This window comes from Mustelus asterias, chromosome 3 (assembly GCF_964213995.1).
Source record: "Mustelus asterias chromosome 3, sMusAst1.hap1.1, whole genome shotgun sequence".
In the NCBI taxonomy this organism is placed as follows: domain Eukaryota; kingdom Metazoa; phylum Chordata; class Chondrichthyes; order Carcharhiniformes; family Triakidae; genus Mustelus; species Mustelus asterias.
The window spans coordinates 34,245,001-34,262,766 of NC_135803.1; the positions used below are offsets into that span (position 1 = coordinate 34,245,001).

The following is a 17,766-nucleotide window of genomic DNA, read 5'->3' on the forward strand; positions in this document are numbered from 1 at the left end:
TTTGCCGATTGAGTTAAGAAATCGGTAGGGTAAGTAAATCATTGCTTTTAACGTTGTTAATCTGTTTAAAAAATGGAAAAGTGAAAAGAGTGAAGAAAGAGAAAAGTAATATCATCAAGTGGCCAAATTGCTTTATTAAAGTTTATCTATTCGTGTCACAAGTATTCTTACATTAACACTGCAATGAAGTTACTGTGATAATTCCCTATCCGCCACACTCCAGGGCCTCTTTGGATACACGGAGCGAGAATTTAGCATGGCCAATGCACCTAACCAGCACGTCTTTCCGATTGCAGGAGGAAGCCGGAGCACCCGGAGGAAACCCATACAGACATGGGGAGAACGTGCAGACTCCGCACAGACAGTGACCCAAGCTGGGAATCGAACCTGGGCCCCTGGCACTGTGAGGCAGCAGTGCTAACCACTGTGCCATAGATACGACTTAGGAGGAGTACATTTTTACTTGATTATTGGCGATGCTAAATCTGCTCCCACCCCTGTTCTCACTGACCTACATTGGCTCGTGGTCAACCAAGTTCTTGATTTTAAAATTCCCATCTTTGTTTGCAAATCTCTCCATGGCCTTGTCCCTCCTTATGTCTGTAATCTCCACCAGCCCCACAACACTTCACAAAATCTGCCCTCCTCTAATTCTGGCTCTTGTGCATTCCCAATGATTCACTGGTGGCTGTGCCTTCAGTTGTGTGGCTCTGGAATTCCCTCCCTCTGCTTCTCTGCTATCCCACGTCACTTTCCTCCTCCACAACACTCCTTAAAACCTACCTCTTTAACCTATTTTGGTCATTTGACCTAACATCCGTCTCTTTATGTGGCTCTGCGTCACAATTTGTTTTATAAAGCTCCTGGGAAGTGCCTTGGGCCATCTCCTCACAGGCGCTAAATGACAATAAACTGTAAACCTGAAAATATTAAATCTTGTGTGTAACCACTTTTGAACACTTTTCACTTTCATTTAAGAGAAGTGACTGCGTTTCTTGCATTTTCCCTTTTATAGATCAGATACATGAAATTCTACAGCAAAAGAAGTGGTCGTTTGGCCCGTCATGCCTGTGCTAGCTCTTTGGGAAAAAAATCCAATTATTTCTACTAGCCTGTTGTTTCTCTACAGCCCCAAAATATATTTCTTTTCAAAATACAATTGCTTACAATTTATAAGACAGTGGTTTTCCAGTGTGAAACCAGGTCACAGAAGGCTTGCCTCAGGCCTCCAATTGCCAGGCTTTAATTGTGTCACCTAATCACTCTTGATTTGCCTTATTAACACCTTCTCAGTGCTTCATATTACAGGCCTTGCTGCAGGTCCAGCTTTTTCGGTTACAGAAACAGTAACAACCCAAAACACCTCAATGGATGAATGAATGACAAAATAATTAAATGTTAGTCTTGGCTCAGTGGTAGCACTCCTGCCTCTGAGTCAGACGGCTATGTGTTCATAGTCCCACTCCTGAACACAACCTCGGCTAGCACTTCGATGAAGAACTGAGGAGAAGTTCAATTTCTGGAGGTGCTTCTTTCAGGTGAGACGCCAAACCATAGCGGCACGGTGGCATAGTGGTTAGCACTACTGCCTCACAGCGCCACGGTCCCGGGATCAATTCTGGCCCTAGGTGACTGTCTGTGTGGAGTTTGCATCTTCTCCCCGTGTCTGCCTGGGTTTCCTCCGGGTGCTCTGGTTTCCTCCCATACTCCAAAGATGTGCAGATTAGATAGATTGGCCACGATAAATTGGCCCTCAGTGTCAGGGAGACTAGCAGGGTAAATACATGGGATTACGGTGATGGGGCCTGGGTGGAATTGTTGCCGGTGCAGGTTGATGATGGGCCAAATGGCCTCCTTCTGCACTGTAATGATTCTATGGATTCTAAGAATGATTAGAAACACAAAGCATCAAAACTTGCATTTCTATAGCACCTTCAGTATAAAACATTCCAAGGTGTCTCACTGCAGCATAATCAAATAAAAATTGACATTGAGCTATTTCAGGAGCAACCAGACGGGTGATTTAAAGCTTGGTCAGAGGTAGTTTTTAGGAAGGACCGAAAGGAGGAGGGAAAAGCAGAGCGTCTCAGAGTGGGAATTCAGGAGCTTAGCTTCTAGTTACTCAAAGCACAGCTGCCAATGGGGGAGTGATTTCATTTTTGGATGTGTAAAACGTCAGAATTAGGGGAGCACAGAAATCTCAGAGTTGTACAGTTAGAGGAGGTGACGGATGCAAGGAGAGGGAAGGTTATAGTGGGGTTTGAAAACCAGGATGAGATGCTGAAAATCAAGGCGCTGTAGCACTGGGAGTCCATGGAAGTCAGTGAACAGAGGTGACAAATAAAACACTGTCAACACCCTGCGTGGGATCATGGGGAAAACAGCTTCTAACCCAAATTCATTACTACGATTATCAGTGTATATATATATTAAATATTCCCAACCTGATCCCAAGGTTAAGCAAGTTGGCTGATCTCAAGCGGGAATTAAAAGTCTAATGATAAAAGGTGAGCTAGCTCGAGATAAAAGGTGAGCTAACTAGATGGGTGGAGAACTGGCTTAGCCATAGAATAGCCATAGAAGACAGAGGGTAACAGTGGAGGGGTCTTTTTCCGGTTGGAGCTCTGTGACTAGTGGTGTTCCGCAGGGCTCTGTACTGGGACCTCTGCTGTTTGTGATATATATAAATGATTTGGAGGAAGATGTAGCTGGTGTGATCACTAAGTTTGCGGACGACACAAAGATTGCTGGAGTGGCGGATAGTGATGAACATTGTCAGAGAATACAGCAGGATATAGATAGGCTGGAACATTGGGCGGAGAAATGGCAGATGGAATTTAATCCAGATAAATGCGAAGTGATGCATTTTGGTAGATCTAATGTAAGGGGGAGCTATACAATAAATGGCAGAACCATCAGGAGTATAGACACACAGAGGGACCTGGGTGTACAAGTCCACAGATCCTTAAAGGTGGCAGCACAGGTGGAGAGGGTGGTCAAGAAGGCATATGGCATGCTTGCCTTTATTGGACGGGGCATAGAATATATAAATTGGCATATGATGTTGCATCTGTATAGAATATTGGTTAGGCCACATTTGGAATACTGCGTCCAGTTCTGGTCGCCGCACTACCAGAAGGACGTGGAGGCTTTGGAGAGAGTACAGAAAAGGTTTACCAGGATGTTGCCTTGTATGGAGGGTCTTAGCTATGAGGAGAGATTGGGTAAACTGGGGTTGTTCTCCCTGGAAAGACGAAGGATGAGGGGCGACCTAATAGAGGTTTATAAAATTATGAAGGGCATAGATAGGGTGAACAGTGGGAAGCTTTTTCCCAGGTCGGAGGTGACGAACACAAGGGGTCATGGGTTCAAGGTGAGGGGGGCAAGGTTCAACACAGATGTCAGGGGGACGTATTTTACACAGAGGGTGGTGGGGGCCTGGAATGCACTGCCAAGCAAGGTGATTGAGGCGGACACGCTGGGATCGTTTAAGACTTATCTAGATAGCCACATGAACAGACTGGGAATAGAGGGATACAAACGAATGGTCTAGTTGGGCACATGAGCGGCGCAGGCTTGGAGGGCCGAAGGGCCTGTTCCTGTGCTGTATTGTTCTTTGATGACCATGAAACCATTGTCAATTGCCGTAAAAACCCATCTGGTTCACTCATGTCCTTTAGGGAAGGAAATCTGCCATCCTTACCTGGTCTTGCCTACATGTAACTTCAGACCCCCAGTAACATGGTAGGCACCGACACAGATTCTTAAATGACCCTCTGAAATGGCCTAGAAATCCGTTCAGCTCCAGGGCAACTAGGGGCGGGCAATAAATGTTGGCCCAGCCACTAACGCCTACATCCCATAAATTAATAAAACATTTTTTAAAATCTTGCTGTCAGAGGTATTGCATGAGAGAAAATGTGCGAGGATTATCAACAGCCAGCACTATCTAATTTGTTATGTCTGTCAAGGTACTGTTAACTGTAAGTACAGACCTTGTGAGACGGAGCGAGCACAGTCATGGAGTGAGACTGAGCGATATAATATAATATTATATTATCAGTAGATACAGCAAAGGTCTGACACAGCTGGTAACAATAACAATCTGCAGTTACATCATAGAATATCATAGAAACCCTACAGTACAGAAAGAGGCCATTCAGCCCATCGAGTCTGCACCGACCATAATCCCACCCAGGCCCTACCCCCATATCCACCCACTAATCCCTCCAACCTACGCATCTCAGGACACTAAGGGCAATTTTTAGCATGGCCAATCAACCCAACCCGCACATTTTTGGACTGTGGGAGGAAACCGCAGCACCCAGAGGAAACCCACGCAGACATGAGGAGAATGTGCAAACTCCACACAGACAGTGATCCAAGCCAAGAATTGAACCCAGGTCCCTGGAGCTGTGAAGCAGCAGTGCTAACCACTGTGCTACCTTCAACCTATCGTCACGTCCTCTCACCTATGCTGCATTGTTAAGCTCTGGGGACAGTGACTAGCAGTGGCAAAAAGACCGACCTCCCTGGAGCCACATTATGCAACTTTAGCTCCATTTCAGCCGTCATCAAACACAGGAGTAGATAATGAGCTGTAGCAACACTTCCCTGCACCTTGGGTTTCCTTTGACTTCCATTTTAGCTATCACTACTTAATCCTCTTTTATCAGATTTATATTTTTATAAGAGTGAGATGATGTAAACAGACTGGGAGGAGGTTCTTGTGGAGCATAAACAGCAGCTGAATAGCTCGTTTCTATGCCATAAATTCTATGTAATTATCTTCTGTTTCAGCCTAGGAAAAGACTCAGTGGGTTTCAGAAGCTTATTCTTTAATTGTTCCCATTTCCACAGACTCCCATAATTGGTATGGCTCCTGGATATGTCCGAAGCTGTACTTGGAACTATGCAAATAAGCTGACTGCAGAAAACTGTGAACAGCCAGAAACCGAATTGTTTAAAACCTGCTTGGAACCATTCTGAACTGTGCCTGCAGAAAAGATAGGCTATCGTCTGTTATCTGCAGTTTTACTACAAGAAATGTAGTAATTACATTTGATCCACACTGGGCCAGATAAGCAGAAAAGAAGATTGGAAAAATTTGCAAAAGAACAGAAACTTTCAAGAAAATTTGGTCCCTATTTCTTGCTTTGGTAATTTCACTGTTTAATAAACCATACATTTCATATCAAAATCAAGCTTATGTTCAGAACGATGGAGAGAAAATTTTAGAACATAGAACATAACAGCGCAGTACAGGCCCTTCGGCCCTCGATGTTGGGCCGACCAGTGGAACCAATCTAAAGCCCCTCTAATCTACACTATTCCAGTATCATCCATATGTTTATCCAATAACCATTTGAATGCTCTTAATGTTGGCGAGTCCACTACTGCTGCAGGCAGGGCATTCCACGCCCTTACTATTCTCTGAGTAAAGAACCTACCTCTGACATCTGTCCTATATCTCTCACCCCTCAATTTAAAGCTATGTCCCCTCATGCTAGCCATCACCATCCGAGGAAAAAGGCTCTCACTATCCACCCTATCTAATCCTCTGATCATCTTGTATGCCTCTATTTAGTCACCTCTTAACCTTCTCCTCTCTAACGAAAACAACCTCAAGCCCCTCAGCCTTTCCTCATACGATTTTCCCACCATACCAGGCAACATCCTCGTAAATCTCCTCTGCACCCTTTCCAACAGTTCCACATCTTTCTTATAATACGGTGACCAGAATTGTACGCAATACTCCAAATGTGGCCGCACCAGAGTTTTGTACAGTTGCAGCATGACCTCCTGGCTCTGAAACTCAATCCCTCTACCAATAAAAGCTAACACACCATACACCTTCTTAACAACCCTATCAACCTGGGTGCCAACTTTCGGGGATCTATGCACATGGACACCCAGATCCCTCTGTTCATCCACACTGCCAAGTATCTTACCATTAACCCAGTACTCTGTATTCCTGTTACTCCTTCCAAAGTGAATCACCTCACACTTTTCCGCATTAAACTCCATTTGCCACCTCTCAGCCCAGCTCTGCAGTTTATCTATGTCCCTCTGTAACCTGCCACTTCCCTCCGCACTGTCTACAACTCCACCGACTTTAGTGTCATCCGCAAATTTACTAATCCATCCTTCCGCGCCCTCATCCAGGTCATTAATAAAAATGACAAACAGCAGTGCCCCCAAAACAGATCCTTGTGGTACACCACTAGTAACTGAATTCCAGGATGAATATTTCCCATCAACCACCATGTTATGAGACTGTTTTAATACTGAGAGAATGCCCTTCAACCAATGATGGAAGCAGCATCCACATTAGCTTTTAAAGGTGGATAAATGCCTCCACACTGACGCTATAGTTAAGAAAGCTCACCAACGCCTCTGCTTTCTCAGGAGGTTAAGGAAACTCGGCGGGTGGGATTTTACGGCCTTGCTCATCCTGAAAATGTAAAACTCCACCTGAGGTCAATGGACCTTCCCATGGTCCGCCCCTCACCCACTTCGATTCCCGTGGCAGGCAGGGTGGTAAAATTCCAGCCAGCATGTCCGCCACGACTCTCACCAATTTTTGCAGATACACTATAGAAACCATCCTTTCCGAATGTTTCACAGCTTGGTATGGCTCCTGCTCTGACCAAAACCACAACAAACTACAAAGGGTTGTGAACATAGCCCAGTCCATCAGACAAACCAGCCTCCCATCCATTGACTCATCTACACTTCCTGCTGCCTCGGAAAAGCAGCCAGCATAACCAAACACCCCACGCATTTCGGACATACTCTCTTCCACCTTCTTCCATGAGGGAAAAAGATTGAAAAGTCTGAAAATATGTATCAACCGACTCAAGAACAGCTTCTTTCCTGCTACCATCAGACTTTTGAATGGACCTACCTTATATTATGCCAATCTTTCTCTACACCCTAGCTGTAACTGTAACATTATATTCTGCACCCTCTCCTTTCCTTCTCCTCCATGTACTCCATGAATGGTATGTTTTGTCTGTTAATCCGCAAGAAACAATGCTTTTTACTGGATCCCAATATATGTGACAATAAAAAATAAAATCAGATCAGTCTGAAACCTTGCTGAATTTGATGAGAGTTCAATTCCAGGGTCCATCCTCTGCATCATCCGGCTGTCAGTTGTCCACAACCATATCACTGGAGTAGCACACAAACTGTTAGTGCTTAAGGCAGATTTGAATGTTTATGCTGAAAATGCACGAGCTGCTGCAGCTGTACCTCAGCATTTGGAAACTGCATACAGAGCACCGAAAGTGAAGCCTCACATAAGACACCCCCTGCCCATGGAGCAATCTCCTAGGTAGCGCCATTTCGTCGATAATTTTGTCTTTTAAAAAGCATTTCGACAGTTACTTGAGTAAGATGGATATAGAGGGATATGGGCCAAACGCGGGCAATTAGGACTAGCTTAGCGGTTAAAAAAAAGGGCGGCAAGGACAAGTTGGGCCGAAGGGCCTGTTTCCATGCTGTAACCCTCTATGACATTATTTCCTGGAACTCACGTATGCATCAGTCACCTACTGAAGCAGAATGCTAGTCCATGTATTAGGTAATGGGCCAGTTGACCTCTAAGCTTAATTTCACCAAGTCTTCCTGCTCTTTAAAAAATATTTATTAGTGTCACAAGTTGGCTTACATTAACGCTGCAATGAAGTTACTGTGAAAATCCCCTAGTCGCCACACTCCGGCGCCTGTTCGGGTACACCGAGGGAGAATTTAGCATGACCATTGCACCTAACCAGCACGTCTTTCAGACTGTGGGAGGAAACCGGAGGACCCAGAGGAAACTTGCGCAAACACAGGGAGAACGTGCAGACTCTGCACAGACAGTGACCCAAGCCAGGAACTGAACCCAGATCCCTGGTGCTGTGAGCCAGCAGTGCTAACCACTGTGGCACCAGACATCTGTTGTTGCAGTTGTCTGTATCTTCATCTGTTCTAGCCACTATAGAATCCCATAGAATTCCTACAGTGCAGAAGGAGGCCATTCGACCCATTGAGTCTGCACCAATCACCATCCCACCCAGGCCCTATTCCCGTAACCCCGCACATTTACCCTGCTAATCCCGACTCTAGGGTCAATTTAGCATGGCCAATCAACCTAACCTAACCCCCACATCTTTGGACTGTGGGAGGAAACCCGAGCACCCGGAGGAAACCCACGCAGGCATGGCAAGAATGTGCAAACTCCACACAGATAGTGACCCATGCCGGGAATTGAACCCGGGTCCCCGGTGCTGTGAGGCAGCAGTGCTAACCACTGTGCCATCGTGCCGCCCCCTTTGGCCAAAGATAAAATACTGGCAAGCGAGTGTATTTCTGGACTTGAAATCGATTTTACTTCCAAAAGTTTTGAAAGATATATTTTAAATTGATGCGAGAATCAAAATGTTAGTTAACCTGTCACCGACATAGAGTACTTATTTTAATAAATTTGCAAAGTGGCTGATGAAGTGCTTCATTACACTCTTACTTGACAATGTCTGTGTATTTGTTGAGCTTTAGTAATTCAATAGAACAAGTCACTCATTGATACACAGTACAATCATCGGACAATTCAGGAAGGGCTATGATGGAAATGGGAAGATTCGGTTACTAACCTCAATCTTCTTGTGTTTAACATTCTAGTTTGTACTGTTATATTTCAATCATTTTTAATTCACTTCAATCTCTTTCCATTATATATATTTAATACCAAATGAGAATTCCTCTATAGGTTACATTTTCCACTGTTCTAGACAAACACATTCAATATTTGGAATATTTATTTGTACAAAAATGGCTTTGTGAGTAAGAATTTTAATCCTTAATGAACCTTAAATTGTTCATATCTTATACAAATATTAGGTAATCAGATACCTCAGCAACGTGTGCCTGAAGATGAAGTCAAATTCCATTTTAATGAATTGTTTGTGTTTTTCTGAACCAGAATACAAATGCCAAAACTGGCACTGCCCACATTAGTGAGAGACCTGGATATCTTGTAGAGGAATTCACGCACATTAGATAGAAGAGAAATAATATATTCTTACCTCCTATCGGTGCAGCAAAGCAACAGCCAACTCCGACAGCACAGGCAGCTGCCAGCATCTCAATGTTCCTCGATTCATTCTAAATGGAAAATGAAATTACAAAGCTTCAATGAAAACAGTTTTCTTTCTGCCCATGAGCAAAGAGATGTGATTGTCATCGTTTAAAAGAGCTTAAGACCTTTTACATGACATAGCACGAGCATTTCTTTAAACAAATCAATAAAATAAATATGAAAAATATTTTAAACTTGGGGAAAATCTCAGAGAAAAATCATATCAATTTAAACGATGCCATAGCGTCGTCCATCAGGCAAACCAGCCTCCCATCCATTGACTCTGTCTACACTTCCCACCGCCACGGGAAAGCGGCCAGCATTATCAAGGACTCCACGCACGCCAGACATACTCTCTTCCACCTGCTTCCGTTGGGAAAATGATACAAAAGTCTGAGGTCACGTACCAAACGACTCAAGAACAGCTTCTTCCCTGCTGCCATCAGACTTTTGAACGGACCCACCTAGTGGTTAGCACTGCTGCCTCACAGCGCCAAGGACCTGGGTTCGATTCCCGGCTTGGGTCACTGTCTGTGCATGTGTCTGCATGGGTTTTCTTCGGGTGTTCCTGTTTCCTCTCTCAGCCCAAAAGACGTGCTGGTTAGGTGCACTGGCCACGCTAAGTTGCCCCTCAGTGTACTCAAACAGGAGCCGGAGTGTGGTGACCAGTAGGTTTTCACAGTAACTTCATTGCAGTGTTAATGTAAGCCTACTTGTGACTAATAAATAATCTTTAACTTTATCTTTCTCTACACCCTAGCTATGACTGTAACACTACATTCTGCACCATCTCCTTTCCTTCTCTATGTATGGTATGCTTTGTCTGTATAGCATGTAAGAAACAATACTTTTCACTGTATACTAAACATGTGACAATAATAAATCAAATCAAATCTAAATCAGAAGCTTTCAGAGGGAAGACTAGGAGGTTTTGGGCTTAAGAGGTTTCAGGTCTGTTTGACAGATATTCTATAGGTCCATCTCATTGTAAATTGGTAGGGTGGAAAAATTCCATTCGGCCCACTTTCAGGTACAGCGTTCACACGGCGCAAACAGACTGCCCATAGTCTCATTGAGGTGGGCAGCATTTAAAATCCATGCGGCCTCCTCCTATAAATGATTACAACCTTGGGCCAAGCAGAACCCCATGCTACTGGCTGGCTGAACATGTGCCTTGATAACACATGTTGCAGTTAGCCTGCTCCTCTTTAAAGGCAGCCTGATCCTCCCAGAGCAGAGATGCAGTCATTACAAGGACACTGCCTGCACTGATGCTCTCGGCAAGTAGGTGCTGGTGAAATGGAGCAGGAGGGAACAGACAGGAATTCGTGGTTCACAGATGGGCGCTGCAGGACTGAGTGATAGGGGTTTACATAAGGAGAAACATCACCTCTCCTCAGATGGGGGAGGGGTTATGCTAGGGTCACACTCTGAAAGGAATGGGAGCTGGTAGTCAAGGAGGTCAATGTCTGAAGTCTGGCCACGAGCAGCCGGCAGCAGTGGCAGAAGAAATTGGAAGATAATCATCATCTACAAGGCAAGTCAGGAGTGTAATGTAACACTGTTCATTTGCCTGGATGAGTGCAGCTCTAATAACACTCAAGAAGCTTGGCACCATCCTGGAAAAAGCAGCCCTACTCGATTTCTCCCCCTCCTACTAATATTCAAATCACTCCACCACCAAGTTTAAAGTTTAGTTATTAGTGTCACAAGTAGGCTTTCATTAACACTGCAATGAAGTTACTGTGAAAATCCCCTAGTTGTCACACTCCAGCGCCTGTTCGGGTACACTGAGGGAGAGGTTTTGGCATGGCCAACGCACCTAAGTAGCATGTTTTTCAGACTGTGGGAGGAAACCTATGCAGACACGGGTAGAACGTGCAGACTCGGCACAGATAGTGACCCAAGCTGGGATTTGAACCCGGGTCCCTGGTGCTGTGAGGCAGCAGAGCTAATCACTGTGCCACCGTGCCGCCCAATGAACAGCTGCTGCCGTGTGTCCATCTACAAGATGGCACTTCAGGAACTCACCAAGGTTCCTTAGGCAGCACCTTCCAAACCCATGACCACCACCAACTAGAAGAAAAAAGACTAGTTAGTGACAGGCAGCATGGTTTTGTACGGGAAGGTCATGTCTCACCAACTTGATTGAGTTTTTTGAAGAGGTGACAATGATAATTGATGAGGGAAGAGCTGTGGATGTAGTTTATATGGACTTTAGCAAGGCACTTGACAAGGTCCCACATGACAGATTGGTACAAAAATTAAAATCACATGGGATTTGGGTGGGCTGGCTAGATGGATACAGAACTGGCTTGGTTACAGGAGACAGAGAGTAGCGGTGGAAGAGAGTTTTTCAGAATGGACATCTGTAGCTAGTGGTGTTCCGCATGGATCAGTGCTGGGACCTCTGTTGTTTGTAGTATATATAAATGATCTGGAGGGAAATGTAGGTGGTATGATTCGTAAGTCTGCAGGTGACACAAAGATTAGTGGAGTTACTGATAATGCCAGGGATTCTCAGAGGATACAACATGGTATAGATAGATTGGAGACTGGGGCACATGCCTAAATTCTCCCTCAGTGTATTCTCCCTCTGAACATATGCCGGAGTGTGGTGACTCGGAGATTTTCACAGTAGCTTAATTGCAGTGTTAATGTAAGCCTACTTGTGACACTGATAAATAAACTTAAACTAACACTGTAATACGACAGACCCAGAGGCACAGCAACTACAGCGCCCGTCCCAGCTATTGCAACCTTTTTGTGGACAGGTCACCAAATCCTCTACCCCTCTTGCCATGAAAATTCAGCAACACTTTCATTAAGTCACCACAACATCTCCAGAAACACTCCATAGTAGTTACACCAACTTAACACAAGTTAGTCAAGATCGACTCAATGGGACTGAACTTCTAGCCCTTAATCCCTTTTTGGCCTAATCAACCTACTTGCATGTATTAATCAAGAAGTCAAAGACTTTCTAAATAAAACAGCCACCTGTAACAAACGGATTCCTGTGACTGAGTATAATTTAGCTTATTCAGAATTAGTGCCAGATTTCCAGGGACCACTATCATTAGATTCAGTTAATAGTTAGTAATTTACAATCACAAGAGCTCCAGACACACACCCAGAAAGGCTGTCAAAGCTTCATTATAGGTAAACTACAACACTATAAAAAGAATTAAAAACCTACAATTTCCATTACAGATGAGATTTGTAGTCTGTGTTTAGAAGCTTTGCAAATGTATCACGATGTTGTCCAAACATATAATGACGGATGATACTCTGTGTATTTCCCCCCAGTCAAGTTTAATCTGGGCATAAAGTGAATATCTGGTGTATAAGATAGAGAAAACCCAGGCACAAGTATTACACATGCAATTCTGCTCTGCCAGGGCGATGGACAATCAAGTCCTGCGATGTCCTGTGGGGCAATTTTCAAGTGCTAAGGGGTGGAGCATGTAACATGGAAGATTGTCCCAATGCTGCTGAACAAAGGGCAACCTAAGCAATGGAAAAGGACCACTGGTGGCCACACAAAAAAAGTGACAAGTAGCATTTCTAAGTAAAGGTTGTGGAGCTAGGAGGAGAATAAATGCTCCTTAATAAATGCTTTTCAGGGTGCCACGGTGGCACAGTGGTTAGCACTACTGCCTCACAGCGCCAGGGACCTGGGTTCGATTCCCGGCTTGGGTCACTGTCTGTGTGGAGTTTGCATGTTCTTCCCCTGTCTGCGTGGGATTCTTCCGGGTGCTCCAGTTTCCCCCCTCAGTCTGAAAGTCAGGTGCATTGGCCATGCTAAATTCTCCCTCAGTGTACCCAAACAGTTGCTGGAGTGTAGCGACTAGGGGATTTTCACAGTAATTTCATTGCCTATTTGTGACACTAATAAATAAACTTTAAACTCCTGCTCCACAGAAATTGGCCTGCCTGATGCTCGAGCCACTGCAGGCCTTCTCAGGCATCACCTCCCCCACCCGTTAACAGAAGCTGCTCAGCTCCAGGCAGGAAGCTTTGGAATTTCACCCTCCCTGTCTCACTGGTAATTTCCAAAGGCATCCTTCCACAAATATAATAATCAGTCCCAGCAATCAAAATGGTTCATGCCTCTGATCATACCATTTTCTTGTTGGACTATCTCTGCCACATCGCGTGTGGCATCTTATTCATGCAAGTATGCTTTTTACAATATTTTTAAAAAGGATGTGGAAATGAGAAGCATCTCTATGAGCAACATTAAGTTGCATTTCAACATGTCTTGAGTTATGGTGTAGTTCATGTCCATTGATATCAATACTTTTGTGTGCATTTATGAATATTCGCATCTTTACATAACTTCCCTGGTGCAACCTAATGGAAAATTGTCATTAAGTGGGTTTGCAGACCTGGTGCTACCTTTCACCTGGTTGCTATGGGAAGTGGCCAGTACAGAGGTCAGGAAATCAGTAGGGAAGCTGGCTGCAGGTGGCAGGAGGGAAAGGGAGGCCAGCAGTGATGCTTGGAAAGTAGATGTGAATATTAAATGGAAATGGGCAGCAGAGATTTTGAACAAGGTGACGCGTATGAAGAATGGAGAAGGCCAACCAGGAGAACAGTTGAATCTGATGGTGGCAAAGTGATGAATGAGATTTTTGACTGTAGCTGGACTGAGTCAGCTACCCAAAACACTGCTACCTGGGTTAAATCTGTCTGTCCCCCCGTTAACTGCCCTCAAACCTCCCGAGCTCTCCATTTGTCTGGCTCTGGCCTTGTGTACGCTCCCCTCACCCCTTTCCCAGCACAAGCTGCTTTCACTGACTACCCACAACCCCCTCATTCTAGAATTCCCTCCCTAAACTCCTCTGCCACTTCACACCTCTGTCCTCCTTGAAAATCCTTGAAAAAGTCCACCTCTCTGAGCAAGTCACCCCACCTAATGTCTCTCTCACTAACTCAGCACTAAATTATGTCACTACAAAAATAGACCAAGCCTTCTACTAATCCATGTAACAACTGAACTAATGAAAATTGCCAGCAGTTTAAAGTTATCATGTCCCATAAAGTATGGTATGGAAACGATGGTGTTTTGTTTTAATGATGTGGCTGAAATCATGTCCAGTCCAGCAGGTTTTACAATAGGTAGGCAATCCATTTCACCAGATTATTGCCCAGATGCTGTAGATGAAAATTTAACCCAGTATCTCTTCATAATTGTGACAACAAAATATATGAATCCAAACCATTTTTTTAAACCCCTTCATTCAAGTATTGATTCAGTCGGTACATTGCACAATGGAGTCCAATGCTCTCCAAATTCAGAAGCAATTGTCTGTTAACTGAAACATTCAGATCTCACACCTACATTGATATACAATGCTAAAGATATCATAAAGCAAAACTGTAATGCCGATTTGAGTGAACCACCTAAGGATAGGTACTTGGCTTACAGAATACACATTCTTCAGGTTACTGGTAGAAAAATTAATTTGCGCTCCTGTGTGTGCCTTTATTGTGAAGAGAAGAGTGTTGCATGGGAACATTTTGAGGGGTTACATAATGGTGTTTTTCTTCATAAATTAAATATATTTCAGCAAATGTATCATGGGTTTCACGATGATTTATACCATCTCTAATTCCAATAATATTGGTTCCAAGGGAAATTAATTAGGCCTCGTTTTGCACTCCATTGATTTGGAGCACTGATTCACTGCTCAGTATTCTATGAGGTAACTCTGTGCAGTGTAGTCTACAGAAATATGGGGTTGAATTTCTATTGGAGCTGTCCTGGATTCCTGTCATGACTTTGGTGGAAACACAGTAAGAAGTTTAACAACACCAGGTTAAAGTCCAACAGGTTTATTTGGTAGCAAAAGCCACACAAGCTTTCGAGGCTCTGAGCCCCTTCTTCAGGTGAGTGGGAATTCTGTTCACAAACAGAACTTATAAAGACACAGACTCAATTTACATGAATAATGGTTGGAATGCGAATACTTACAACTAATCAAGTCTTTAAGAAACAAAACAATGGGAGTGGAGAGAGCATCAAGACAGGCTAAAAAGATGTGTATTGTCTCCAGACAAGACAGCCAGTGAAACTCTGCAGGTCCACGCAACTGTGGGAGTTACAAATAGTGTGACATAAACCCAATATCCCGGTTGAGGCCGTCCTTGTGTGTGCGGAACTTGGCTATCAGTTTCTGCTCAGCGACTCTGCGCTGTCGTGTGTCGCGAAGGCCGCCTTGGAGAACGCTTACCCGAATATCAGAGGCCGAATGCCCGTGACCGCTGAAGTGCTCCCCAACAGGAAGAGAACAGTCTTGCCTGGTGATTGTCGAGCGGTGTTCATTCATCCGTTGTCGCAGCGTCTGCATAGTTTCCCCAATGTACCATGCCTCGGGACATCCTTTCTTGCAGCGTATCAGGTAGACAACGTTGGCCGAGTTGCAAGAGTATGTACCGTGTACCTGGTGGATGGTGTTCTCACGTGAGATGATGGCATCTGTGTCGATGATCCGGCACGTCTTGCAGAGGTTGCTGTGGCAGGGTTGTGTGGTGTCTTGGTCACTGTTCTCCTGAAGGCTGGGTAGTTTGCTGCGGACAATGGTCTGTTTGAGGTTGTGCGGTTGTTTGAAGGCAAGAAGTGGGGGTGTGGGGATGGCCTTGGCGAGATGTTCGTCTTCATCAATGACATGTTGAAGGCTCCGGAGGAGATGCCGTAGCTTCTCCGCTCCGGGGATGTACTGGACAACGAAGGGTACTCTGTCCACTGTGTCCCGTGTTTGTCTTCTGAGGAGGTCGGTGCGGTTTTTCGCTGTGGCGCGTTGGAACTGTTGATCAATGAGTCTAGCGCCATATCCTGTTCTTATGAGGGCATCTTTCAGCGTCTGGAGGTGTCTGTTGCGATCCTCCTCATCCGAGCAGATCCTGTGTATACGGAGGGCTTGTCCGTAGGGGATGGCTTCTTTAACGTGTTTAGGGTGGAAGCTGGAGAAGTGGAGCATCGTGAGGTTATCCGTGGGCTTGCGGTACAGTGAGGTGCTGAGGTGACCGTCCTTAATGGAGATGCGCGTGTCCAAGAATGCAACTGATTCCGGAGAGTAGTCTATGGTGAGCCTGATGGTGGGATGGAACTTGTTGATGTCATCATAGAGTTGTTTCAGTGATTGTTCACCATGAGTCCAAAGGAAGAAAATGTCATCGATGTATCTAGTGTATAGCATCGGTTGAAGGTCCCGTGCGGTGAAGAAGTCTTGTTCGAACCTGTGCATGAAGATGTTGGCATATTGAGGTGCAAATTTGGTCCCCATGGCTGTTCCGTGTGTCTGGATGAAGAACTGGTTGTTGAAGGTGAAGATATTGTGGTCCAGGATGAAGCGGATGAGATGTAAAATTGCATCTGGAAACTGGCAGTTGTTGGCGCTGAGCACTGAGGCCGTTGCATCAATGCCATCGTCATGGGGGATGCTGGTGTAGAGTGCTGAGACATCCATTGTGACGAGGAGCGCTCCTGGTTCAACTGCTCCATGTGTGCCGAGTTTCTGTAGGAAGTCCGTCGTGTCGCGACAAAAGCTGGGGGTTCTTTGTACAATGGGTTTCAGGATGCCCTCGACATAGCCGGAGAGGTTCTCGCACAGGGTCCCATTGCCCGATACGATGGGACGGCCGGGTGTGTTTGCCTTGTGTATCTTCGGGAGGCAGTAGAGATCTCCAACGCGGGGAGTACGTGGGATGAGAGCACGGAGGGTGTTCTGAAGGTCCGGATCAAAGGTCTTGATCAGAGTGTTGAGTTGACGGGTGTGTTCTTTGGTCGGATCTGCGGGTAACTGTCTGTAGTGTTCCTCGTTGTTGAGTTGTCGGTACACTTCTTTGCAGTAATCCGTTCTGTTCAGTATGATGATGGCCCCTCCTTTGTCTGCTGGTTTGATGACAATGTTGCGGTTGGTCTTGAGAGCGTGGATGGCGTTACGTTGTGCTTGGGTGATGTTCGGGGCTGTCTTGTGAGTGCGGCTGATGAATTTGGTGTTGACGCACCAGAGGAAACCCCAGAGGAGCAGATTAACTGGCCTCCTCCACCACTTTTTAAAATCTATACTGTCACGGGACGTGGGCTGCGCTGACTAGCCCAACATTTATTGCCAACCCACAGTTGCCCTCGAGAGGTTGGTGGTGAGCTTCTTTGAACCATTGCAGTCCAGATGGTTTTGGTACACCCACAGTGTGGTTACTTATCCAGTGTTTGAGCCAAATTTTTACCAAGGTTATATCAGGAGATCAAAAGAACCATTGCAGAAATTCACGATTACAATACCCAATACTGGGCAAAATGGAGTCACAGGAAAAGTGTAGACTAGAATCATCCACTTTTGAAAGTGGAATAGTGCATGTAATATAGTGCTGTGATTGAGTCACATTGAGCCATTCCTTGATGACCTTGCAATCTGTCAGCACTTGCACATGCAGCAGACCATGAATGCTGCTCTGTCCTTTAATGTGTTACATATTTTAATATTTTTGTACTTCTATCTATTACAGCTCTCACTCCCTGCCCTCCACCCCCAGCATTGTTAAAATGTGCTGAATATTACCCTTCCCATATCAGCTTTTGCTAAATTCATTTAAATCCCTCAGCAACCCTGGGTGACTCACATTAAACTCCC

At 45.0% G+C, this 17,766-nt stretch overlaps 1 protein-coding gene across 2 annotated transcripts in view; it reads right to left on the bottom strand.

Moving 5' to 3' along the window:
* The window catches only part of LOC144489456 (chloride channel protein 2-like), a 563,382-nt gene that overhangs the window by 218,568 nt on the left and 327,048 nt on the right, over positions 1-17,766 (bottom strand). For both annotated transcript variants that reach the window (XM_078207326.1, XM_078207318.1), the window contains exon 7: positions 9,072-9,150. In XM_078207326.1, the coding sequence (XP_078063452.1) occupies positions 9,072-9,150 (79 nt within the window). The remainder of the gene's footprint in view (positions 1-9,071; positions 9,151-17,766) is intronic.